This window comes from Tympanuchus pallidicinctus, unplaced genomic scaffold (genome assembly GCF_026119805.1).
Source record: "Tympanuchus pallidicinctus isolate F22 unplaced genomic scaffold, pur_lepc_1.0 scaffold4, whole genome shotgun sequence".
NCBI classification, from domain to species: Eukaryota; Metazoa; Chordata; class Aves; order Galliformes; family Phasianidae; genus Tympanuchus; species Tympanuchus pallidicinctus.
This window is the reverse complement of record NW_026294758.1, coordinates 39,598,626-39,626,242: the sequence shown is the minus strand read 5'-3', so window position 1 is coordinate 39,626,242 and position 27,617 is coordinate 39,598,626. Positions and strand designations below refer to the sequence as shown.

The following is a 27,617-nucleotide window of genomic DNA, read 5'->3' as shown; positions in this document are numbered from 1 at the left end:
ATTAAATAGAATTACAAAGCTATTAATTATTTCACTAATGATACATACATATTTTCATTATCCTTCCACACACAGATATTACTAGCATGCACTGCTGTGCTTTCATCTTGGACATGGATCTGAAAGAAAGTCCAATGTTTGCTGAAGATAATTCACTCCTTAGCGGCTCCCAACTCAACTCCCTGCCTTCTCTCCCTGGCTCCTTCCCCTGTATTCCATATAACTTTCTCACTGCCATTCTACTTTCTCTCCACCTCCTCTTTGAAGGAAACAAACCTTATTAACAAAGTTTTTCCTCATTGGTCCCATTTTGGCTACATTCACTCATACAGAGCATCTTGAAGAGAAGGCTGTAAGGAGTTCTGATAGCAGCCTTCAGTATCTAAAGGGGGCCTATAAGAAAGAAGGGGGCAGACACTTTAGCAGGGTCGGCTGTGATAGGACAAGGGGAATCAATTTCAAACTAAAAGAGGGGAGAATTGGATTGGATATTAAGAAGCTGGTTTTTTTATGAGACTGGTGGGCACTGGAACAGGAAGCCCCTTCCCTGGAGACACTGATGGTCAGGCAGGCATCCTGATAGAGATGTAGATATCCCTGTTTGTTACAGAGCAGTTAGACTAGATGGCCTTTTAGGATTCTTTCAAGCTCAAACGATTCTATAGGTCTGTATCTTAACAGACGCAGCCTCAGCATTTGTAGAGCACTATAGATGAGCCTGAGCCAAAGGTGGCCTCACAGCACCTATACGCTAATCCTCCCAGCAGATCCTCGTTCATCGTGCTGACACGTTGCTTCCACGTATACTTTCTGTCAAACCGCTGCAGCCAGGGGCTGGCTCCCGGTGCCACAGCAGCATCTTGCCATCTTCGGCCTCCAGCAGTGCTCCACAGCCCTGTGGAAAGAGGCACACGGACAGGGCAAGGAGCGTCGGAGCGTTGCTGGCATCCCTCGGTGCAGGCGTCGTTAATTTCACAGAACTGCAGGCCTCCACCTCTGCGTAGCCTTCCTCAACACAGCAGTATCACGTGTAAGAGAAATATTTTCCCAGTTATTTTATTAAATTCAAAAAGAACAAAAGCGATCGCACCAAGGTAGGTACTGAGAGAACGAGAGGATCCCTCTCCCCGCCTCTCAAAGGCTGCCGCCGGGACCGGCCTGCAGCTGCCACCTGGCGGCTCGACCGTGGGCAGCACCCTCCCACCGCCCGGCGCTGCTTTCCCCTACGACACTCGGCAGCGGCAGGCAGCGGCAGGCGGCGACACGCGGCGAGCCCGCGGCCGGCAAGGCGAGCCCGCGATTCGCCGATTCCGTACGGCCGCTTCGGCTTGGCCGACCCCCCGGGGCGGCCGCAGGAACATGACGTCGCGCCGGCTGGGAGGCGCGATCAAGCGAGGCGGGAAGAGGGCACTTCCCTCCGGTCAGCCCGCGACTCGCTGCTGTCTACGCGCGCCCGCACTACCTTCCCGCCTTCCCGCCTTCCCGCCCTCCCTCCAGCCGCGCCCTCCCTCCAGCCGCGCCCCCTCCTTTGTCGAAAGAGAGCGCAATGCCTCCCCTCGGACCGGCTCTCTTATTCCTCCAGCGAATGGATATCAGCCTGGCGAGGTGCAGACCAATAGGAAGCCTCACCGCAGCAGAGTCTACCAATGAACGATGCCCTCAAAGTGCGTGTGTCCCGCCCATTTACCGCTCCAGCCAATGGGAGTGCGGTGCGGGGCACCCGCTCGAGGAGGGTGGGTGGGAGGAAAATGGCGGTGCAGGCGCGGCTGCGGGTGGAGGGCTCCCAGCTCCGCCTCTGTGACACTCATCGTGCTGGGAAGCCGCGCTTCGTGGAGGGCTCCATCGTCAGGATCTACATGGAGAACTTCCTGTGAGTCCGCGAGCGGTCGGCGGGGCTTTCTTCTCGGAAGCCGGCGCCGGCGCTGCTGGTGCGTTGGGGACGAAGGTCGGCGGCCGACGCGGGGCGATGTTCGCCGAGGAACGTTTGTGGGGCGGGCCGGGCTGCGGGCCGGGAGAGCCGGGCGCTGGCAGCCTCCCCCGGCTAACGGAGGGTGCTGCTGTGCCCGCGCTCGAGGTGGGCCGGTTGGGGAAGGGGCTGCGTAACGTCGCTGCGCCGGGGGAGAAGGGCCCGCGCGTGCGGCGGGCTGCCCGTCGCTCTCGACGCGGTGCCGTTTCCGCGGCCCTGCGTTCCGCCGGGGCGTGCCGGCCGTACCTGGTTGCTTGTTCCTCTCGTCCCGCTCGGTGCCTGCGTCCTTTTTCCCGCTCTGTTAGGCGGCTGTGGAGCCGCGGAGGGAAGAGGAGCGCAGAACGGGTCCGGGCAGTAGGGGCTGGGCTTGAGAACTTAGAATTCTAAGGCTTAGAATAAAGCGTCCGTGGCGCTGGTTATTGCTCGTGGTTCGCTGAGTCCTGCGTGCTGGGAATGCGGCTCTATTTGGAGCTGGCTACCGGGAAAGCTTTCAGTTCCGTTTCTTATGGCTGGTGTCCTTTTCAGCCTTGAGAAGAATTTTGTTCAGCATAGATTGTGGGTCACAGTACATAATGGCTGGTGGAGCCTAAAACGTCTTCAAGTCTTAGGGCAAAGGATTTGAGAATGCTGTTTTCCAGAAGTACAGCATGGCATATTGAAGTACATCACTGTCGTATTGTTGAGACTCCTGTTCCTTTCTTGGTGATAGCACCTTGTTTCCTCTTTGTGTCTGGTGCAGGCTGTGAACAGGACTACGAATGCTAGAGCTTGTCGATATAGGATGATCATTACTGATCAGACTGACTTGCCTTGAATTTGTGTGCTTGTAAGAAATGGAAGCTACTGGATAATGTCCAGCCTATGGGGTGGAGAATCACAGAACCCGATGGCTTCTTGCAGAACTGAAAAGCCATGATGCATATCACAGAATTGTAGGGGTTGGAAGGGACCTCCAGAGATCATTGAGTCCAATCCCCCTGCCAAAGCAGGTTCCCTACAGCAGGTCGCACAGGTAGGCATCCAGGCAGGTCTGGAACATCTCCAGAGAAGGAAACTCCACAACCTCCATGGGCAGCCTGTTCCAGTGCTCCGTCACCTCACTGTAAAGAAGTTCTTGCGCACATTTGTGCAGAACTTCCTATGCTGCAGTTTGCGGCTGTTTCCCCTTGTCCTGTCTCCATTCACCACTGAAAAGAGTCTGGCCTCGCCATTCTGCCCCCCACACCTTAGATACTTATAAACCTGGATCAAGTCCCCTCTCAGTCTTCTTTTCTTGAGGCTGAACAGACCCAGTTCACTCAGTCTTTCTTCATAGGGGAGATGCTCCAGGCCCTTCACCATCTTCGTGGCCCTCCGCTGGACTCTTTCCAAGAGATCCCTGTCCTTTTTGTACTGGGGAGCCCAGAACTGGACGCAGTACTCCAGATGAGGCCTCACCAGGGCAGAGTAGAGGGGGAGGATCACCTCCCTTGACCTCTTGGCCACGCTCTTTTTAATGCACCCCAGGATGCCATTGGCCCTCAGGGCACACTGCTGGCTTATGGCCGACCTATCATCCACCAGGACACCCAGGTCCCTCTCTGCAGAGCTCCCCTCCAGCAGCTCATTCCCCAACCTGTAGTGGTCCATGCAATTATTCCTCCCCAGATGCAAGACTCTGCACTTGCTTTTGTTAAACCTCATCTGTTTTTTTTCTGCCCAGCTCTCCAGCCTGTCCAGGTCTCGCTGAATGGCAGCACGGCCTTCAGGCATGTCAGCCAATCCTCCCAACTTCGTATCATCAGCAAACTGGGTGGCCACTATCCCCTCATCAGGGTCATTGATGAAGATGTTGAACAAGACCGGACCCAGCACAGACCTCTGGGGGACACTGCTGGTTACAGGTCTCCTGCCAGACTCTGCACCACCAACGACGACCCTCTGCGCTCTGCCAGTCAGCCAGTTCTCAACCCACCTCACTGTCCACTCATCTATTCCACACTTCATAGAATCATAGAATCATAGAATCACATGGTTGGAAACAACCTATAAGATCATCCAGTCCATCCATTCCTCATCACCATTGCCACCACTAGCACTAAACCATACCACGCAGCACGTCATCCAGACGCCTCTTGAACACTGCCAGGGACGGTGACACCACCACCTCCCTGGGCAGCCATTCCAGTGCCTGATCACTCTCTGAGAGAAGAAATTCTTCCTTATGTCCAACCTAAACCTCCTCTGACACAACTTGTGGCCATTTCCCTGTGTCCTGCTCATTGCCTGGGAGAAGAGGCCAAATCCCTCTTCATCACAGCCTCCCTTCAGGAAGTTGTAGAGTGCAATGAGGTCTCCCCTGAGCCTTCTCTTCTCCGCACTGAACAATCCCAGCTCCCTCAGCCGTTCCTCTAAGCCTTGTGCTCCAGACCCCTCACCAGTTTCGTTGCCCTTCTCTGCACACGCTCCAGGACCTCAACATCTTTCCTGTAGTGAGGAGCCCAAAACTGAACACAGTACTCGAGGTGCGGCCTCACCAGTGCTGAGTAGAGGTGGATGATCACCTCCCTGCTCCTGCTGGCCACACAATTTCTAATGCAGGCCAGGATGCTGTTGGCCCTCTTGGCCACCTGGGCACACTGTGGGCTCATGTTCAGCCGAGCATCAACCAACACCCCCAGGTCCTTCTCTTCTTCACACTCATCAAGCCACTCACCCCATAGCCTATAACACTGCATGGGGTTGTTGTGCCCAAAGTGCAGAACTCGACACTTGGTCTTGTTAAACCTCATCCCATTCACCTTAGCCCAGTGGTTCAGCCTGTCTAAATCCCTTCCTGAGCTTTGTTACAAGGATGTCATGGGGGACAGTATCAAATGCCTTGCTGAAATCAAGGTAGACTACATCCACTGCTCTCCCCCCATCCACCCAGCCAGAGACAACATCATAGAAGGCTACCAGGTTGGTCAAGCACGACCTCCCCCTGGTGAAACCGTGCTGACTGCTCCTGATAACCTCCTTTTCTTCCAGTTGTCTGGAGATGACATCCAGCATCAGCTATTCCATCACCTTTCCAGGGACAACTTTATTGTACGACTTAGCTTTAATCTGCTTCTGTGACTGCAGTGAGAGGCAACTGAGTGGATAATATCAAGTCCTAGTAAAGTTAATAGGAGTTGTCACTTTTTTGGGCTAGATTTCATTCCTTTATAAACATGTGTTCTGAAGGAGGTTGTTGTAAGTGCTCCAACAGGTAAAAACTTGTTCTACTGTGTTCAGTGGAGTGTCGGTTTTCACTCTGGGGTTTATTTACAAAGTAACATTTGAACAATGAATCTATCTGATACAATAATGATCTGTCATATTTAGTGTAATCAAAATGGTTTTGAGCAAGTAATTTTTTTTTTAAATGGCATATTATTTATGAAGAAAATATTGTGTTTTCCAGAACATATGACATCTGTGAAGTACATCCAGGACCGAACTTGAACATGATTATAGGCGCTAATGGAACAGGGAAGTCAAGCATTGTTTGTGCCATCTGTCTGGGTCTGGCTGGAAAACCTTCTTTCTTAGGACGGGCTGAAAAGGTGACTATGAACATTTTTAATTTTCATGTTTAATGTGAACTTGTATGGGAACTGCTGAATCAAGGCCTGAACCTCTGATTGATCACCTGAGGTGAGCAATGAGTCAGCCACAGGAGCACAGGTGAAGGCAACTCACCTGTGCTGCTGGAAGGAGTGGAGCCTGGCTCCACCTCTCCTAGACCCCTCTTAAGAGCTGACTGCCAGTGGGGAAGGATTTCTTTCTGGAGATCCCTCCTTTGGGATTTTATAGTGAGGTTTTATAGTGAGCCCAGGACAAGGGTAAGCCCTCTATCTATTCTTTTTTGGTGTAATAACCTGCTTAGCCAAACTCTGTCATATATTTCTTAATTATAACATATGTATTCATTGATTATACAGCTCTTCATTAAGAGTGTTGTCCAGCAGGGAGGGGAAAGGAATGAATGAACTGTTTTCTTTGATATGTTCTGTTTTTGTAAAAAATATAAGGTGTTGAAGCTGTAGAATAACTTGGGCCAGAGACAAGGCTGTTACCAAAATGGTTGCCCTATTTAACTGCTGATTGATTTGTCAAAATTAAAAAATGGAAAATAACTGAATTGTAATGCAACCTGAATAAAGAAAATGTCACAAATGTCATGTCTTCTGATTTCCACAGTGTTGCAGAGTGTCACCCATAGAAATAAGATTTTCTTGATATGTGTAAAGGTGTTTTATAAAGGCTTGGAGCCATTAATCTGGATGACTTTCAGTTTCACTATTATTATTTTAATTTAGGATTCATCATATTTGCTTCCTCGAGATTATATGGTGACTTTAGAGTAGAAAATTTATTTATTTATTGTCAGTTTTTTTTTTTTCTTGGTTTTTTTTTTTTTTCCTCTTGCTTTCTGGGCTGTTTCAGTTAAATGAAATACATTTCAGTAGTTCTTTGGAGCACTCAATCTGGTTATGTAAATGTTTGTGCATATTACAGCTCTATCTCAATCTAAGGTAAATAAGGAAATTGCCTACATGCTTTTATTGCTGCTTTTATGATTATATACTTTTATACTATTAGTATTAACACGTGCCACTGCCTTTGAGTTTTGTTGCCTTTGTTTACTGAACTTGTTAATCTCTGTGGATCTGCTGGCTGTAATTTGTTCAGTTCTGAAGATTGAAATTGATCAGAAATACAAGTTCTGGTGCTGTTATTTTATGAAAGAGGAAATTAATAGCATCTTCCTTTATTTTTATCTAATACACAGCCAGAAGAAAAGTAAGGTTTTCAATAATATATACCATTATAGCAAGCCTATAGTACAAATGCATATTTCGGTAAGAGATTACATTTTAAAGCAGTGTTATTTTGCAATAATAATTTCTGTAATTCATTTTCTAGGTTGGTCTCTTTGTAAAGCAGGGGTGTTTGAAAGGTCTAGTGGAAATTGAACTGTAAGTAGTAAAATTATATTTCCTCATGCATTTTTAATTAGTTTATTTTGTCATATACTTTCTTATGTAGCTGTGGAAAAAAGATCATGTACAGAGACCTTCCTCTAAGCTGTAGCTGATGGCTTCTTTTTTCTCTTTCCCCTTCAACATTTTAAGCTTTAAAACATATAACTCAACAAATGACAGTGACCGGTTGGTCTAAATTTTGCCTTCTGAACCATTTTTGCCTTGTCTTTGTGCACAAAGAATATGTAGAAAAAGATTGATGTATATATAATGTGTTGAGTTTTTGATGGTATGGAGGGCAGAATTGATTCAGTCAGTACTACTGTCATGATATAGTGGTTGGAAGTGACTTAAAAAGGAAAAAGAATGAATGTGGTATAAATTCTAAAACCAGTATTCTGCCTTCACTTGCACTGCTGATGCTGACCTGAGGGATTCTTCTGTGTTCTTACTGGAAATAATATGTACTGAAACAAAACAATGCAAAAACTAGATCTAACTAATTCCTGGCAATACAGTCTTCTGAGTAAGCTTACACAAGATAGAGCAACTAAAACATAATTCGGAGTTAGTCGTGAAATTAGGTCAGTTACTCATGTTTACTGGCAAACAAGTCATAGAAGGCATGCTGCCTGTATTAGTGGTGAACTAAATGTGAACAAAGAGAACCTATGCTAACAGTTCCTCATTGGCTGCTTTGTGGTAGACATTAACTTGAAACAGCAACAGCAATGTGGTTTTTGTTTGTTTTTTTTTTTCGCAATCCTTGGAATGTTTGTCTGCACTGGGTGTAGAACTACTCAACTGATTCCAATCCATAGTTAATTTGTATAAAAATTGGCTGCCCTGACTAAATGGAATGAAATGTGAATTGCGTTAAGAGAAAAAGACAAGCTGGAACAGGTCTTTGGAAAAAAAAAAATCCTTTGACTTTTTTGCTCACAGGAGTTGTCAAGTTGGTCATTCTTTGAAGATGTTGTGATGGGTCTGGATTTAGAATAACTTTCTCTAAGACACTGTGTCTTTTCCAGCATAGATACTAGATTGTTGTATTGTTTGAAAGTCTGAAGAGAAATGTGTAGTATGTTAAGATGTAATGCTATTGCAGTGGTTCAGACTTTGTCTAGTTGGTAGGAAGTAGTTAAAGAGAATGGCTTGAGTAGATGAACAGTCACAGATTTGCAGCATTGAAAGAGTCCTTAGGAAATCTGGTTCCCCGCAATAGGTCTGACTGGTAGGCATTGAGATGTGTCTTGAATATCTATGGGGAAGGAAACTCCACAACCTCGCTGCATGACCAGATCCAGTGTTCCATTCCCCCTTACTGTAAAGAAGTTCTGCATGTTTGTATGGGACTTCCAGTGTTCAAGCTTTAGGCCTTTCTTCCATGTCCTATTGCTACACACCACTGAGAAGAGCCTGATTTCATCCAGTTGCCTCACTGCTGGTTCATGGTCAACTTGTCATCCACCAGGGCCCCCAGGTCCTTCTCCACAAAGCTCATCTCCAGCAGGTCATCCCTTAACTCGTACCGATGCATGCAGTTATTTCTCCCAAGGTACAAAACTCTACACTTGTTCTTGTTAAACCTCATCAGATTCCTCCCTGCCCAACTTTCCAGTATGTCCAGGTCTTGTTGAATGCTAGCACTGCCTTTCAGTGCTCCTGCTTCTCCCAGCTTTATACCATCAGCAAACTTGCTGAGATTGGTCTCCATATCCCTTCATCCAGGTCACTGATGAAAGTGTTGAACAAGACTGGACCTAACACCGACCTACTAATTGGAAGCCTCCAATTAGACTATCCACCACTTCAACACTCTGAGCTCAGTCAGCCACTTCTTAATCTTCTCGCTGTCTACTCATCCATCCCATACTTTTTAAGTTTCATAACAGGGATGTTGTAGGAGATGGTGTTAGAATCACAGAATGGCCAGGATTGGAAGGGACCTCAAGGATCATAAATCTCCAATTCCCTGCCACATGAAGGGCTACCAGACTCCATATTTAATACTAGACCAGGCTGCCCAGGGCCCCATCCAATCTGGCCTTGAACACCTCCAGGGACGGGGCATCCACAACCTCTCTGGGCAGCCTGTTGCAGCACCTCACCACTCTCTCTGTAAAGAACTTCCCCCTGACATCCAACCTAAATCTTCCCTCCTTCAACTTAAAACCATTTCCCCTTGTCCTGCAGTTATCCACCCTTTCATAGAGTTGATTCCCCTCCTGTTTGTAGGCTCCCTTTAGGTATTGAAAGGCTGCAATGAGGTCACCCTGCAGCCTTCTTTTCTCCAGGCTGAACAAACCCAGCTCCCTCAGCCCCTCTTTGTAGTGGAGGTGCTCCAGTCCCCTGATCACCTTCATGGCTCTCCTCTGGACCCTCTCCAACAGCTCCCTGTCTTTCTTGTACTGGGGGCTCCAGACCTGGACACAGTTCTCCAGATGGGGCCTCACAAGAGCAGAGTAGAGGGGGACAATCACCTCCCTGTCCCTGTGGGCCACCCCTCTTCTGATGGAGCCCAGGATACCATTTGCTTTCTGAGCTGCAAGAGCACACTGCTGGCTCATGTTAAGCTTTTCATCCATCAAGACCCTCAGGTCCTTCTGTGCAGGGCTGCTCTCAAGCACTGCTCCTTCCAGTCTGTGTGGATGTCTGGGATTCCTCTGGCCTAAGTGCAAAACTCTGCACTTTGCTGTGTTGAACCTCATCAGGTTCACCCAGGCCCACCTTTCAAGCCTCTCGAGGTCTCTCTGAATGCCATCCCTTCCTTCCACTGTGTCAACTGCGCCACTCAGCTTGGTGTCCTCAGCAAACTTGCTGAGGGTGCACTCGATTCCGTCATCGATGTCATTGATAAAGATGTTGAAGAGCACCGGTCCCAGGACAGACCCCTGGGTGACACTGCTCATTACCGGCCTCCACCTGGACACAGAACCATTGATGACCACCTTCTGTCTGCAGCCTTTCAACCAGTTTCTTATCCATCGAGTGGTCCACCTATCAAGTCCACATTCCTCCAATTTGGAGATAAGGATGTGGGGGGACCATGTCAAAGGCCTTGCTCAAGTCTAGGTAAATGATATTGGTCGACTTTCCCTTGTCCACTGATGCCATCACTCCATCAGAGAACGCCACCAGATTGGTCAGGCATGACCTTCCCCTGGTGAAGCCGTGCTGGTGGTCTTGGATCACACGCTCATTCCTCACGTGATCAAGCATTTCATCCAGGATGATCTGTTCCATGATCTTCCCAGGAGGACCTAGCTGAAGTCATGGTGCTCAACATCCACTGCTCTCTCCCCATCTACCCAGCCAGTGATTACATCGTAGAAGGCTACCAAATTGGTCGAGCATGATTTCCCCTTGGTGGATTCATGATGATGATGACTCCTGATAACCTTCTTCTCTCCTGGTTGTGTGAAGAGGGTGTTCAGAACAAGTTGTTCCATCACCTTTTCAGGGATGGAGGTGAGGCTGACTGCCCTGTAGTTTCCTAGATCTCCTTACAGAATTTTGAAAACTGGAGTGACGTTAAATCCTGTGGTCTTGAGGAACTCCCATTCTCCAGGATCTTCCAAACGTGATAGAGATTGATTCAGCAGCTATCTCTGCCTGCTCCCTTAGCACACATGGGTGCATCCGACAGTAGATCATAGATTTGTGTACACTGATTTTGGCTAGATGGTCTCTGACCATCTCCTCGCCAACTCTAGAGAAGCCTTCCATTTCCTAAACTTTCTCTCTGACCTCTGGGGTCTGGAAGTCCCGTGGGGCAGTCTTCACAGTAAAGACAAGCAAAGCAGGCATGCAGTATCTCCACCTTTTCAGTGTCCCCTGTTGCCAGGGCACCCACGTCATTTAGTAGGGCACCCATGTTTTCCCTAGTCTTCCTTTTACTATTGATGTACTTAAAAACAGACAAAAAAAAAAAACAAACCCCACAACTTTTCTTGCCGTCCTTTACCTCCTTTGCAGGGTTTAAGTCCTGGTGGGCTTTAGCCTTCCTTGTTGCATTCTTAAGGTCCTGACGGCGTTCATATATTCTTCCCAAGTGGACAGGCCTTCTTTCCACATATTGTGGACCTGCTTTCCTTTTTGTTTACCCATGAGCTCGTTGCTCATCCGTGCTCATCCTTCCTGCTGTCTTTCCTTGATTTCTTATTTTTAGGGTTGCACCAAAGTGGAGCTTGGAAGGAGTGGTGCTTAAGTGTTAAGGATCTCTCACAGGTCCCTTCTAATGTCTGTGGGGCATCAGGCTGGGTAGGATACCTCCAAGTACATCTTTGAAGAGGTCAGAGTCAGCTCTCCTGAAGTCCAGGTAGCAGTCCTGCTTTCTGCTTGACTTGACAAGGTCTTCAACTCCACTGGCTCATAATTGCTGCATGCCAAGCTACCCCAAGCCTTCACATCTGCAGCATCCCTTCTTTGGTAGTAAGAACAAGGTCAAGAATCACACCTCTCCTCATCTGCTCCACCACCAACTGCATCAGAAAGTTATCTTCAGCACATTGCAGGAACTTCCGGATTGTGTGCCTGGCTGTGTTGCTTATCCAGCAAATATTAGGGTAATTAAAGGCCTCACCATCTTCCTCCTGGTTTGGTGGCCTGTAGTACACACTTGCAGCCATGTTACCTATTTTATCTTGCCCTTTAATTTTTACTCACAAGCTTAACACTTGTTTGTTATTTACCCTGAGGTGAATTTGTTAACACGAATTTGAAAATTTGAGTTGTAAATATTAGATATAGTCTTTGAATTGTAACTGAAATCAAGAGCCTTTGCAAAAAACTTTTTATTTGATAAAAGGAAGGAGCGTGGATCTGTAGATCTTTTGAAGAACATGGGTAGATTAAACTTTGGAGATAGGTGATTGTAGGGAAATATTCATGTAGTCCTCCACAAGTAGGTTCCTGTTGTTACAGTTTACAGCACTTACTCTACTTGCTGAATGACTCACTTCTACTGTCATCTCTATTCTTAAACTTTCTAAAAGTCCAAAATGTTATGAGCCTATATTCTTTGTTTTTAACAGTGTGTGTTCTAAACAGACTAGACAATTTCCAAACTGAAGTGCTGACCAAGATTTTGAGACTATGACTGTCTCATTGCTCATTTGTTTCTACTGTTAACCTGACTAAATTTTTGAAGTGTTGAAGTAGAGAACTAAATGGGCAGTTGGTGCATCATTGGTGCAAAGAACTGCAATTCTTTGAAAGCGGAAAATGAAAACATACTGCTGTTTTCATTTAGTATGATGCAGTCTTTGTTTCCAGCTGGAATGCATATGCATAGTTTACTGATGGAATTCTGTACATGAATTTTTCTTGCCCTAAGAACTTAGTGGTTTTATTTCTCCTGTGTGCCAATTTTAATGCTTACTATTTCAAATAAAATTATGTTTCTATAAACCATTCCATATGTAATAGTTTTTAAATATATATATATTGAATTTAAGTACATTAATCAGGAATAATTTATATAAATAAATACCTCTGAGCTGACATTTGGATATATTTGTGATGTTTTTGGAGTAGCACCAGAGGTACAGTGGGATTAATTCATCATTAAAGTGTTGGATATCATCTGAAACAAAACCTTCTGTAACTGTTGAGTTACTAAATATTCAAGTAATCATAGAAATTCTTAATGTGCTTTTGCATTTTGTAAGCTTTGTGTACTCTCAGAAATCTAAACATTTTTTTTTTTTTTAACTAATCAGGTTTAAAGTACCTGAGAATATCATTATCACACGTGAGATTCAAGTAATGACCAACACATCAACGTGGCATATCAACAAGAAACTAACAACCCTGAAAACAGTAGAGGAGCAGGTTGCAGCATTAAATATCCAGGTGGACAATTTGTGCCAATTTCTTCCTCAGGTATGAAATATTTTGAAGTACGGAGGATGCATGGTGTGTTATATTTTCAGAGAGCTTTGTAGCTTCTTATTTCTTCATCTTACAGCAATTTCAGCAATTTAATAAGACGATTCAAAAGGTGAGTGGGGGGAGGTACAAATACTAGTATTTGTGGTGTTGAAAGAAGGAAGAGGCTATGTGACCTGTAAAGCTTACTAATTGGACAGTCTTTACATGCTGTGAGACCTAAGGAAAAGTAGCTGATGTTTTTTTTTTCCTTCTATTTTTGTGTGTGTAACAATGCTAGTTGTTGCCTCTTTGTCCTCTCTACTACTGTAGAGGTGTTCTTAAACGCATCAGCAAAGCTGTAGTGAAAGTGTTGTAAGATGTTGAGGTCTAGCACTGTCTTTATGCCCTTATCTGCGTGATTCCTTCAGTCATAGAATCACAGAATGGCTTGGGTTGGAAGGGACCTCAAGGATCGTTAAGGTTCAACCCCCTGGCCATTTGCAGGACTGCCAACCTCCGTATCTACAACTAGATCAGCCTGCCTGGGGCTCCATCCAACCTGGCCCTGAGCACCTCCAGGGATGGGGCATCCACAGTCCTGCATCCCTGACTTATCCTGTCAATCTCTGCATGTGTTTTTCTCTATAACTAGTCACTTCCTCAGAACTGGATTATGTAGTTGGTAAATGAAGGCAAAAAGTTGTCTGGTTTTCTTTCTCCGAAATCCAGAAAGCAGCCTTGTTAAGTGATCTTGCAGTTGCAAGAGAAATTGCTAATAGCCTTTTTTTTACTTCTGTGGCTCAACAGTTTCTTGGGCATAGGGTAGGTCTTAAGGATATTCAGAATCAGTGTTTGTAAGAGTAAAATTTTCCTGACGGGGAATGTCTTCTCTCTTAGGAGCTTGCACACTGCTTTGATACCTGAATCCATGCTCAGGAAGGTTAGAGTTTCTTTGAGATAGTGATGTTCAGAGTTTCTGTGCAGACAATTCTGTTCCTTTCTAGTTCATGGAGATCTTTATGGATGGTAGTAAAGGGGAACCTTGTCGGAACCTAGCCAGTTTTGCCTATTCATCTCTTCAAGGAGAAGTTTTTTGGTCTGTCTTCTTGAATACACATAAATTACCCAAAGTGAACAGTTCCTTCTTCATTCAGAAGAAATGATAGCCAGTTCAAAATTGATGAGCCAACCCTTGTCCTCAAGACCTGTCCCCAGCTGCTGAAATAACAACTGAGCTAAGGTTTAAACTTAAATTATGCCAGAACAGCTCAGAGAAAGCCATGTATGAAATCTTACAAGTGTAAAGGAAGATTAGGTTGCCTTTCAGTCAGATAGTTGTCCTGTAATTAACTTCATCTGGACTATTAGATAGATAACTGTAAGTTGATGTTTGTGAGAAGTAGAATTGCTGTATTTAAATCCAGTATTACTGTACTGTACTATTTTAACTATTGCTGTATTTGTATTGTTTTTTTTGTTATTATTTCGTAGGACAAAGTTGGAGAATTTGCAAGAATGAGTAAGATTGAATTACTTGAAGCCACTGAAAAATCCATTGGTCCTCCAGAAATGTATCAATTTCATTGTAAACTGAAAAGCTTAAAAGAAAAAGAAAGAGAACTAGAGGTAAACTTGTATATTGTATAGACAGGTATGAATGGCTGTAGGGAAAGTCACGTTATAAAATTTAACGTGAGGTCTCGGAGATTTTTTTCACAGGTTGTTCATTTACCAAGTCTGTAGTAGGTACATTTTACCCAGCAGTGCATATCTTTCACATCTTACTTACTCTCAAGCTTGAAAGCACTAAAACACATGAAGGTAAGTATTCTGAACATAGAGGTGACGGGATGCCTGCTGTGATCTCCTCATGGTTTTTCTGGGGTCCTTGAAGGACTGACTGCTTTACCTTTTATGCTGTTTTAGGAGCCATGAGCTGGGAAGAGATGTTCATTTGTTTTAATCTTGATTTCCATGATTTGTGGATAAGATTGTTACCTCTTAGTCCTTTTTTCCTGCCTTAAAATTTTAACAAATGAAAAGGGTTAGCATATGTGATACGGTGCAAGCTTGTCCTTTTGTTAGCATGCAGGGTCTTTCTCTGACACTCATCTGTGCTGTGAATTTCCCAGATATCAAGTTTTCTAATTTTTACAGAAATAATGTGTTACTCAGTGCTGAGAATGGTATCTTGGAATGATATGTTCTGGAAAGTGGCTGTTGTTGTCAGTACAGGTGGTTCTCCTAATCTTTAGTTCCACTCCTAATGTTTATGCACGCACATGTGCACTTCCATTCACACACAGTGCTTCAAAATAACAATCTTAGTATTTCTGTTATTAATCTCCGTGAGATCTTTCAGAAGTATTTTCACTACTTGTGTTTAGCAGAATCAGCTTGTAGGGGTGAAATGCATTAGGAAACTTCAATAAATTTTAAAAGGTTTTCTTCAGTTTTAACTTATATTTGTTTTCACAGGAAGCATTTAATGAAGCTACTTGAAAAAGCTGCACAACTATTCCGATTGTATTCTTTCCCTATAATTACTGCTATACTAAATTGTCCTCTACTGTTAAATTTTGGCATAGTTAATGTTCAGGTGAGGTATAGATGACTTCTGAAATGTTTTTGCATGGAGTAGATACTACAAAATATGAAAATGTGTGTTCTTGCAGAATGTATGCAAAGACAAAGTCAACTCTTTGGAAAAAATGAAACAGCGGGCTGAACGATACAAACAGGATGTTGATAGATACCATGAATGCAAGCGCCATCTAGACCTGATTGATATGCTTCAGAGAAAAAGACCTTGGGTGGTACGTTTTCATTTTATACTCAGTGATTCTCTTACCTGCCGTAGTTTTTCTAATACAGCAATGCTGGAACTGTGCTGTGTTAAAGGGATTAGTGTTAGATTAGGTTACAGTAGCTTTCTTGAAATATGTTTCGTATGTATAGAAATAGGTATTGTGAAAAAGAAATAGCCTGAATAGATTTTTTTTTTTTTTTTTAATTAATCATGTATGTTTACAAATAGATTAAATAACTAAGAGGAAGTGATGACTGTGGTAGTATCACACCGATGGGCAGCTAAGCTTGGTCACACGTTCTTGAATTTCCCCCTCAGAAGAATTAAAGTAAAGACAAAGATTGCTCAACAGGTTCTGGCAAAACAGGCTCAGCATAAGGGAGTTTCACATAATGTACTGCCTACTGCTACAGACTACAGCAGTGAGAAGCTAAAAGCAAACCGAAACTGGCTTTTCAGCCCCTTCTCCTAGCAGCACAAAGGAATGTGGAATGGGGGCTTGTAACTCTTCATCTCTGCTGTCACATCCTCTGTGGTCACTCCCTTCCCCTGTTCACATGGGGTCTGTCCCATGGAATGCCATCCTTCCCAAACTAATCCTTTCTGGGCTTCCCACAGGATGCAGCTCTCCAAGTGCTGCTCCAGCATGGCTCCCTACTATGGGGCCCATCTTTTAGGACTGTACTGCAACACCACAAGTCCCCATGTGCACCAGCTTCCCTGTATCTCCTGCTCTACCATGGGCAGTAGCTCCATACCCCTGGGGCCTGCTTCTTCTGGGGCTCTTCTTATGCTGCAGCATCCTTCAGGCCACATTCACTGCTGTACTGTGGGCTCCTTCACAGTCTGCGTGTGGAGATCTGCACCACCCTGCAGAGGGACAGCCTGCTGCTCCTGGATCTCTCCTGGACAGCCTGCTGGTCCATGGACCTCTCCTGAGCTGCTGGAAACTTATGTTCCACACCTGGTGTACCTCCTGCCCTCCTTGTGCACTGATGTTGGAGGTTGTATGTCTGTTTCTCCCATAGTTTTTTACTCCTTTCCCCCAGCTGCTGTTGCATGGCAGTTTTTTGCCTTTCTTCAGTCTGCTCTCTCTGAGACACACCCAGTGTTGGTCATGGCTCAGCTCTGGCCAGCAGTGGGTCCCTTTTGGAGCAGCTGGAGCTGGCTCCGATCTGGGCTCTGCACGCAGAGGCCACCACTACAGTTCCCACCTACCAAGTGTTGCCATGTAAGTCCCATCTAGTGGTAGATAATGCAGAGTTAGTTCTTACAGATGGAGCTTGTATTCTATTCTTCTGTTTTGTTTCAAAGCTTAGAGTAATAAGGGCATATGCAGTGGACCAGAGGCTTTCTTCGTGCCTGTCAAATCCAGCGCACTTTTTTCCTCCTCTGTTATCCTACTTGTGCATATCTCTTCCTTCTCCTTTTCTCCTCTGAGTATCTCTTCTTCTCTTGTAAACATATAACAATCATTGGACCACGTTTTTTTTTATTATTTATTTTTTCCAGAAGATGTAATATGAAAAAATAAACTAGTTTCTAATAATGACTCAACCTTAACTTCTTTCCCAAAATTCCCAGTTTCTTAGTAGTAGCATTTTTTATAGTTGCATTGATTTCCATTTTTTCTCTGGAATGCTTCTTGCACATAGGTTGGACACCTTATATATTGACTTCTTTGACATTTGTAGTTGAAGGTGGAAACTTTTTGGGTTTTTCTTTTTTTGTTTTCATTTTTTTCCTTGTCTGCTTTGTGAAGTTTTCTTTCTCTCTCTCTCTCTTTCCTCTGCCTTATTTGTGTTTACTGCAATGTTATATGGTACTAGCTCTAATCTAGTTGTTCCATCCTTTTCTTTCTCCTAAAGTTTTCTGTGGTTATTTGCTTCGTAGCTTAAGAACTTCAGCCTAATTAATGCTCCAAATGTAGACGGGCTAAATAATTACCTTTTTTGCGTTTATCCTGGATGAATTTAGAGGAAGAGTTGTTTCAAGCGGATTTCTTCTGCTATTATCTGTCACCTGAGAACCATTAAATGTGCATGCTGCTCATTGAAGATGAGATGATCTCTGTATCTTTTGGTCATAGTGATCAATAAATATATAGTGATATAGTAGTGATAGTGATCAATAAATAACGGGAGGATTACTAGAGTAGTCACCCTAGCTGTAGCCTATAAAAGAGATATTTCTCTTAAAACTTCTGTTCAGTTACTTAAAATTTTGAAGCATTGTTAGAATGGAAGAACAAAAATCTTTATTACTTGCAACTCCTCCAAGGAATATGAAACTGTTCGTCAGCAACATGAGGATGTAAAACAAAGGAGAGACCAGGCCAAGGAAGAACTGAAGAATCTGAAGGAAATGCAATCTCCACTGACAAAAAAAATACGAGAACTTGAAGAATCTTATAACAGTCTGAATATGAAGATCAGAAATACGGTAAGTATTTTAAGCTCTCAGTTAAAGTACTCAGGTGTCCTTTATTCAGCTTTGTAAAGTGTAAAAAAGTAGAATCTTTCTTCCTAGTGTGCCATAATATGTTTTAGAATAATTTTTTGAAGTGCTCTTGGTGTTGGTTCTGCCTTTTGAACATCTGTTCCTATAAAGCAGTGAAGTGTAAGGAATGCATTTCATAAGAAACCTTAAGCGTCCACTCTTGGCATTACAAGAACAGGCATGCTTTGTGTTTTTCCTTCAGAATCTTCAGGGATATTGTGCTTCCCTAAGATATTAAATCTGATGTGTGTTTTCAGCTGATCTATACTTTACTTGTGGATGTTCTTTATATCTTCTAAAAATGTGGCCAGTTTGGTGGATAATTTAGGCCAAATTCCTGGTCTAACAGCTTTTCTCTAGTGTTTAGCCTTCATTGCATAAGTAGGGTATAATATTTTTAGTAGACAGTAGTTCTTCCGCCAGTTGTGATATTGTTATGCAGAGAATTTAAATGGCTGGCCTGCCTATGCTTTACATCAGTGTCTAATTTTTGGGTAGCTTTTCTTTTTAGGGATCAGGAAAATTGCAATTTTTATACTACAAATAGTAAGGTAGTTATTCAAAGCAGGACTTAACTATCAAGTACCCAATCAGTCTGCAGACGTGATTATATGTGTAGGCAGTAAAAATTTTTAATTTTTACTAACCAAAGTTAACTAGTAATATGAGACTGTTCGCCGCAGTTGTATTTGAAGGTGACTGATGAGATCAAAGACTTGTAAAGGCACCTATGGCACCTTCTCTAATGAAGCACACATAGAGTCAGAGTCTGAAACTTCAGTGGCATTTCACAGAAAAGCAGAATTGTAAGTGTTGGAAGGGACTGCTGGGGATCATCTATTCCAACTGACTGCTAAAGTAGGTTCCATCCGGTGTTGCACAGAAAAGCTTTCTGTTGAGTTCTGAATATCTCCAGAAAAGGAGACTCCAACACCTCTGTAGGCAGCTTGTTCCAGTGCTCTGTCACAGTCAAAGTAAAGATGTTCTTCCTCATGTTTGAATGAAACTTTCTGTGCCCGCTGCCACTATTCCTGTCCCTGGGTACCACTGAAACAAACCTAACCCCATCACTTGTCTCCTGCACTTTAGATAAGGCACTGATGTGATCCCTTCTCAAGGCTGAAGTCCCAGATCTCTCTTCCTTGTATGGAGGATGTTCCAGGCCCCTCAGTATTTCTCTGGCTTTCTGCTGGACCCTCTAGAAGGTTGCTGCCTTTGTTGAACTGGGGAGAGCAGAACTAGATCCGGTACTGAAGGTGTGCCTTCGCGACAGAGTAGAGGGTGAGGATCACCTGCCGTGGACCTGCTGGCCGCATTCTTTGTAATGCACGCTAGAATGCCATTGGCCCCTTCTTGGCTGCAAGGGCATGCTGCTGGCTTATGGGCAACTTATCATCCAGCAGGACCCCTAAGTCCTTTGCAGAGCTCCTTTCTAGAAGGTCATGTTAGCACCTAACCTATTCTGACACATGCAGCCATTCTTCTTTAGGTGTAGGAGTTTATACTTGCTCATATTCAACCTCATCAGGTTGGTGGTGGTGGTGGTAGTGTGTGTGTGTGTGTATTGTTTTTGTTGTGGGATTTTTTGTTTGTAATTTTTTTTTTAATGAGTAAGTGCTTTTTCTTAGGGGAAATTTAACAGTTGGTAATCATGATTATTTTTATTACACTGTAAGGACTTAAATTCCTGTGAAGTGATAAGCTTTGTTTTTGTGGCCTGCTTTTATCTTGCTATGCTTTAGTCACATTTATATTAATATTTTTAATTAAATGTTATGCTGATCTGTTTAAAACTAGAAGGAATTCTGCTGCAAACCATGGCTGCCAAAATTTGTAAAAATATTGGTCTCTTCTCATTTAGAAGTTAGGTTCCATATCAGAAACCTATGACAAAATAGTGAACCTTTCAGTTTTAACTTGAAGAGAGCGTACTTACTATAGGCTCTTTGCTGCAGAACTATGTAAGTAAAGCTGGGGAGATGTGCTTCCTAATTGGCTTACACCCTTTTATGACTAACTGTTAAGTAGATTTGTTTCAGTGCTGTATCTGAACTTGTGAAGTATCAAACTCTAAACATTTACAAAGTGAGCTTTATGCTGGAGTGGTATTCTGTTTGGATTTAGAGAATAAATTACGTGTTTTTGTTTTTCAGTATTCTAGAAGCCAAAAAGTTGTGAAGAAGGGCAGATGTGACATTTGCAATAAGCAACTCATAGAAGTTTTACTGAGATGTTCTAGTAGTGCTTTTCAGTGCTTACTTTCCAGTATTTTGACTGTGTTGTAGTACTCTACATATCATTATGATACAGCATTTCCAAAACCAGAATTTTCCCTGATGTTGAATGGTGCACCCAAGTCTAACTTGGATGATTAGCATGCCATCTTCAGAGCCCCTGCAGAGTCCTAGATTGTGCTGAGAGGCACAATAGAGGGAAATCTATTGTATGTCTAGTTATGCCTTCAACATCAGTATGACAACAGACAAGTTAAGAAGAGGTTTCATTTAAATGTGTATCTTCCTATCATATTGTTCAATTAAGAGACACCGTTGAGATAAATAGCTGCCCATTAATGCAGGTAGACTTTATTTGACATTATTAGAAGTTACGTTAAAGTTATGCACATACTCCTTGGACTTCTGCACCAGTAGGTCTTTCTAGTCTGTTGAAACTCCCACATACCTTTTTTGTTTGTTTGTGGAAATAAGTTCATTGGAAGTATGCTCTTTGTTGCTGTGCTGTTAGGAGGTAATTTCAGAGATAATTATGCTGTAAACCAGGATGAGTTGATTAGTAAATAATTTTTATTATAAAAGCAGTATAACTTCAATTTTGCCTGATTATTATTATTATTATTTTTTTAAACAAACTTTCAAATGGGCATTAAGAGAAAGCAGTTTAACATCTGAAGTTTTCCCTGTTTTGGACACAGACCTGTAGGGAGCTTGATGGTTTTTAAGCCCTTTGGCTGAGGCTTATGTGTTACCAAATACTTGTAATCCTTGCTGGTTGTGGAGAGGTTATTCTTGGCTTGAGAATATATGATAACAGAGATAAACTGCCTTGTTGTTATGTGTTGCTTGCATTTTGTTTGCGAAAAGCCAGGCCCAGCATTATAAATTTTGCCTGGAAGGAGGAGTGTAAAAGTAAAGGGAGTTAAACTTTGGAAGAAATTACTGTACCTGGAGAGAATGGCTATTTCTGTTGTCACTGTGTTAACACCTTGCAATAAATCGGTTAGATTGAAAAATGAGTCACACTGTCTGCTTCGGGCTTATGAGACGTGTGGGTTCTGAAGAAAATTGCATCCTCCCATTTTGAATGAAAATGATGATAAAATTGGGAGAATACTGGAATAGTTTTGGCACCAATTGCTTTGCGATTTTTGACAATATTTGATACTACAAAGCAGAGTGTTATGGTTGTACCATGAAAACTATAAACACGAGTACAGTTGTTAATCTGTTCTATTAAGTCGGCATATATAAATGTGACAACTGAAATTATAATGATGACTAAAAATTTATATATATTATATTGTTCCTTGAATAATGCTCGGAGTTTTAGGGGCTTCAGAATTGTTTTATGAATGTTTTCTTATCAGTTTCCTGAAAGAGGTATTCATCTTCAGAGTGATACTTGAGATCTTTAGAGAGAGCATTGTGGAATCAGAACTGTACTGTAGTGAATTCCTACTATAAGGTGTGTTGTTCCATCTTGCCTCCATGCAAACAGCAGCAGAGTCAGGGCCTCTAAGTTGTGTGACCTTTTAGCTTGTAAGAGGCGAAAGATTCTGCACAATTATCTCTATGTGCTCTCTATTGAAGCTTTCCAGTGTGACTTGAATTGTAGGAGGATATTCCTTCCAGTGGGAATGCTGTGATTATGCCTGCACTGTAATTTACTCAGGCTTTCTCTCCTGCCTTACTCATTCAGGGAAGAAGATAAATATGTAGTGAAAGCGTAACGTGTGTGATTATAATGCCATTTGTTTTTTTTTTAATATGACTTGCAATTAGTAGCTTTTTCTGAATACTTTTGAAAAAGTGATAATGTTTTAAACCTGTTAATTTTAGTGACAACTGAAGTTATGTAATATGACAGTGAGACACTGTAAGATGTCAGAAGGTTGCCACGCTTATTTCTTTCCCTCTTGTTATGCTTCCCAGGTAGCATTTTGAGACAAAAAGATTATGGGCCTTCTCCTACTCTTTTTGTTAAAACAAAAAACAAACAAACAAAAAAAAGTTAACAGATGCAATTTGGTGTGCAGGAAGTTCTGGTTAGGTATTGAGAAGAGTGTAATTACCACGTGGGCTTTTTAATACTGAAAGAGATTGTCCAAAGAAGTAATGGGGTCTATCACTGGAGGCTTTCAGGACTCAGGCAAGTGTCTTAATAACCTGATGAAATAATACTATCCTGACTAGATGACTTCCAGAAGTTTCTACTAACCTAAATTGTTCTAATGCTCTGGTGACAGTGGTGCCTACATCAGCACCTGACAGAATTCACTCCAGAGTACGGGTGGAGTTAGTGGAAGTTGTAGCTGGACCTCCCTCAACGATTTACCAGAGGATTCTTAGGAATCTGGGGAGGTTCCCTCTGACTGGAAGCTATACCCATTTACTACATAAATAGATCTAGGAAACTGTTTGTTGGTCTAACGTTTGCACCTGGTGAAGTTGTGGAGTGCCATTAAAAGGCACTTAAATAACAAAGTAATTATCAGATGTAGTCAGCATGGGCTCATGAAGGGAAAGTCCTGGCTTAAAAATTTGATCCCCTCTATAGTAACATCACTCGGCTAGTGAATGAAAGGATGGGAGTGTCTCGATCCAATTTATAGGAGGGAGATGAGATGGAGGGGGGGGGGGGGGGGGAGGAGCAGCAGGCAAGTAGCAGTCGCGGAGCCAATCCCAGAGGAAGCAGCAGCGCTCAGGCAGCAGGCCCAGGGGAATATGTCAACATGCAGGCATCACTTCGTGAGGAATCTGATAGTCAGTAATCCTCTGTTCTTCTTCATAAGGAATCTGTTGTCAGAAATCCTATCCTCATGGTTTTCAGTTCCTCTTTTATCCTCCTTGTTCTCCTGCCTATGTGACAAGGGTGGGCCTTGAGCAAGAGTCATTGAGTACCCCCTGAGATGGCCATCGTCCCGAGATAGGTCCACACAAAGGAGCACTTCACAGCTATTTAGCTGCAGCTCATCTCTCTCTCCTTGCCCCTGGCCTTGTCCATCTGTGTCCCCCAGACAAAGGATTTCACAGCCCTTGCCCAGGACTTGTCCATCAAAGTTCTCCAGAGAAAGAATTTCACAACCTTTGCTCAGGACTTGCCTGGACTTGTTCATGTGTCCCCAGCAAGCTTTGAGACAATGACATAAAAAAAATAATCTCTTACAGGGAGTGACTCTAATCTTGCAGTATTTTAGTAAAGTCTTGGGTACTGTCATTTATGGCATCCTTTAGAGCAGATTGGAGCACCTGGATTACAGGTGTGCCAGACAGAAGTACATAAGTGTCTGGAGCGCAACCCAGCAGAAGGGCATCTGTGCTGACATGAGCCAGTAGTGTAGCCTTATAGTCAAGAAAGCAAAACACATTTTGGGGTGCCTTAAACACAGCATTGCCAGCTGGTTAAAAGAGATGATTCTGCTGCATGGATGTGGCCTCACTTTGAGGTACTGTGTCCAGTTCTGGGCTCTGTAATGTAAAAAAGGTACTTAAAAGCCTCCAGAGGACACCAAAGCTGGTAAAAGACCTGGAAGGCATGACCCATAATGAATTCAGGTGTCCAGTCTTGAGAAGAGGAAGCTGAAAGGTGGCATCAGTGACATCATGACTTGCTGCAGCTGCCTAAATGGGAGAAGCAGGGGAAGGTGCCAGGCTCTGCCCCTGGGAATTCCTTGGAGATAGGATGCACAGGAATGACACAAAGCTGTGCCAGGAGAGATTTGGATTAGACATTAGGAAAATGTCTCTTTACCATGAGAGTGGTCAAACTTCAGAATGGGCTTCCTAAAAAGGTGATTGATGCCCCAGGCCTGTCAGTCTTCAATAAGGGTGTTGGAATAATGTCTTCCTTAACTTCCTTTAACTTCTGCTTAGCTCTGAAGTGGTAAGGCACTTGTACTTGACAATAGTTTTGGGTCCCTTACAACTGTTTTGTCTTGTCCTGTCCATTAGTCAGCAATTTGTAATGCTGGTTTTGTAGGCTATATCATTAGTATGGCGGACTTCAGAGTTAGGATGACTTTTACAAACTGTTTTGGCTGTCTTGAGCTTGTAACTGAAGCCTTTCCTGCTCTTTTAAGATTTGGTTCAAAGTATAAACTTTCCTTGATAAAGTCACATCCTTAAACAGCAAGAACTGGACTCTTTTTCTAAATTGAAAGTTACACTTTTTACGTCACAGGTGGAATTTTTTAGGTTGAGAGGCTTCTTCTGTCATGCCTGAATTTGTAGATTGTATCAGATTCTGCATAGTTAGGAACAGATTATATGCCAATACTCAGTTCTGTACAAATTGCTGAAAGTGTAGATGTTTCAGATATAAGTTAGAATAAGAAACTGGTGAGTTTGCCTTTCTCAGTCATATACATTCACTTGTAGTTCTGTTTTCAAAAATGAATCAAATTTAAAAGAATATTGTATTTATACATAATTAAGCATTCTACTTTTTTATTACTATCTAATTTAAATATCTTCTATGCAGGCTGATGAAATCAAAGATGTTTCTCAAAAATATAAAGAAAAGCAAGATGCACTGGAGATGAAAGATAAGCAAGTAAGAGTCTTGATGTTTGTCACCGTAATTGTGGTGGTATTTTTGCTTATTTATTAATTAATTAGTGGCTATGGTACGTGCTGTATTCAGGTAGAATGCTAGTCCTTAAATATAGCAGTAAAACACATCTGAGAATCAGACATCGATTAGTCAGTATTTGTAACTATTTAACAGGTGTATGCTACATAAAGTCAGTTCAATCTAAAAACTTTCAGAATGGATTGTATATATGTTTATATATGCATTACAGGTTATTCTTGAGAAGCTACAGACTCTGTAATACAGTAGTGCACGCAGCATTAAACAGTCCCTCAAGTATACATTGTGAGAGTCTAGGGTTATTCTCTCTTTAACTAAGTACATCAAGAGGAAGCAAAGATCTTTTGTAAAGGGGAATTACTGTTCTTCATTTAAGTGCTCAGGCATCGACTGTGTAGTTCAAGTTTCGTGTTGTAGGCTTTATGCTATCTAGGCTTTCAGATATGTTAAGGAGGGTGTTATGCTTTAAACTTCCATTTGTGTAGAATTAAAGAGACTTTAAAAGAATTATTAAAAGTTTTTATTTTAGCTTTGCTCAATGATTTCCATGTATTAATAAAATCTTATCAGCTTTTAAACTGCCATAGGGCTACTGGAACTAGAATGTATTCTTACAGTTTAAATGTATGGTTACATCTGTATTTAATAACTATCTCACTGGTAGATGAGTTATTTGTCATACTGTTTGTCATATTTGTATACTGAATTCCCTTAATGTTGAAAATATTCAAAATTCTTAGATTTCAGAAATTAATCAAGCTCTCAGGATGAAAAAAGATGAAGAAGCGGACAGAAAAAAGAAAATACTAAACGCTTATAAGATGATAGATGAATGGAACAATGAACTTAATACAGTGACAGACTGTGAGAATCTTCAGCCACAAATTGATACTGTTAACAATGAGCTGAAACATGTACAGGAAGAAAGGGCAAATATTGACAGTGATATTGGTGATGTAACAACAGAGAAAAGAAACCAAGAGAGGGAAAATGAAAGTAAGTGATATGCTGTTATTTTTTTTTCTTATGATGTATTTTAGGGATTTTAAAGACTTTAAAATCTGCTTATTGTTCTGCTGTAGTAATTTGAGATGTTACACCAAGCCTTCATTGTAGAATGCATTACATGATTAGTCCTCTTGTCTGATTTATTAAAAGTAACACAAAAATTTTTAAAATTAGGAAGAACAAGTGGATATTTGTCAGTGAGGGTGTGTGTACTTGCAAGATGAAAAAAGTTTGCTTTGAGGATATGGTTAAAATTATGCTTAAAATTATATATTTGACAGTATATATATGCTAGCTTGTCCTTTTTAGACAAACTTGGACTAATCTTAATAATAGTAAACTCCTTTCAAATTGCGTAGGGAGAGACTATGTATTTTACTTCAAGGGGCCTAGAAGGCATTTAATCTCTTTTTTTTATCAGTAGCAAATGCTTTCTTAGTCTACTGTGACACATTCATTTCTCTGCAAACATGAAATAATACTCAGAAATTTCATGTTGCTAGTCCCATTGCCTCTTTCCAGTATTACTGTTTCTAAATATGAAGGTAAAGCATTAAGGACATAAAATTATTAGTGCCCAAATAAATGTTACAAAGATGATGAAGGATCTAGAAGGCAAGATGTATGAAGAGTCACGAAGGTCACTTGGTTTGTTTAGCCCAGAGAAGAGGAGACTGAGGGAAGGCCTTATGGCAGCCTGCAGCTTCCTTGCGAGAGGATTTGAGGGGCATACACGGATTTCTTCTCTCTGGTGACAGTGACAGGACCCAAGGGAATAGCACAAAGCACTATCATGAGACAATCAGAGCAGAGTATTAGAAGAAGGTTCTTCACCATAGAGTTATCAGGCACTGGAAGAGGGAAGTGCTTATGGTACTGAACCTACTGGAGTTTGATAAGCACTCAGACATAAGGTTTGAATTTTGAGTGGTCCTTGTGGAGCCAGGAGCTGAATTCCTGTGTTCTTGAACTAAATAGTGTGCTACCACACATTTCCTTATGCTTTGAAGAAGTCATTTTATTCTAGAATGTAAGCTTGAGTAATTCTTCAGATTCCTTTAGAATTAGTGGGAAGATAAACTTTTATTTCTCACGATTTCCTGACAGCCTTATTGCTGTAGTTACATAGTCAATAAGTATTGGATAATACTAATTGTAATGTGTACTGTTTAAGAACTGTTTTAAATTACAGGAATAATTGATCGCATTGGACAACTTAATAATATAATTAAAATGAAGGAAGAGGCTCTTCAAAGGAGATTCCGAGACACGCACTCTGCTCTTATGTGGCTAAGAAAGAACAAACACAAGTTCAAAAAAGAAGTTTGTGAACCTATGATGCTTACAGTAAGAAAATTTGTGTATTTCACTAAACTATTCATATTTAATTTATACAATTTCTATTTCTTTATCCTGGTGAGGCTTTAAGAATGACTTCAGAACTTTCAAAATGCCTTAAAGTGCCAGTTACATTCAGTGTACACTAATATTATGAACTACTTGTACTTTTCACTCTGCAATTTAATAATAGTCAACTTTTGAGTAGCGTGAGTTGATTCCTTTCCTCCTACCCCCCACTAAGAGATCCTCTTCTGAGATTCCCACTGCAGATTTCTTCCAGTGTACATTCAAATACTTAGAT

General features: G+C 42.2%; 1 protein-coding gene across 2 annotated transcripts in view; it reads left to right on the top strand.

Annotated features, from left to right (window-relative positions):
* The first annotated feature begins 1,743 nt into the window (after window positions 1–1,743).
* The window catches only part of SMC5 (structural maintenance of chromosomes 5), a 61,403-nt gene continuing 35,529 nt past the window's right edge, over window positions 1,744–27,617 (top strand). Inside the window, exons 1-10 of one of the 2 annotated variants that reach the window (XM_052700728.1) lie at window positions 1,744–1,870; window positions 5,394–5,535; window positions 6,899–6,951; window positions 12,681–12,843; window positions 14,323–14,457; window positions 15,507–15,647; window positions 17,921–18,082; window positions 24,857–24,928; window positions 25,708–25,963; window positions 27,168–27,322. In XM_052700728.1, coding sequence (XP_052556688.1) covers window positions 1,749–1,870; window positions 5,394–5,535; window positions 6,899–6,951; window positions 12,681–12,843; window positions 14,323–14,457; window positions 15,507–15,647; window positions 17,921–18,082; window positions 24,857–24,928; window positions 25,708–25,963; window positions 27,168–27,322 — 1,401 coding nt within the window. In that variant the 5' untranslated portion in view covers window positions 1,744–1,748. Of the gene's footprint in view, window positions 1,929–5,393; window positions 5,536–6,898; window positions 6,952–12,680; window positions 12,844–14,322; window positions 14,458–15,506; window positions 15,648–17,920; window positions 18,083–24,856; window positions 24,929–25,707; window positions 25,964–27,167; window positions 27,323–27,617 lie in introns of both variants that reach the window. The other variant, XM_052700729.1, reaches the window with a different exon arrangement.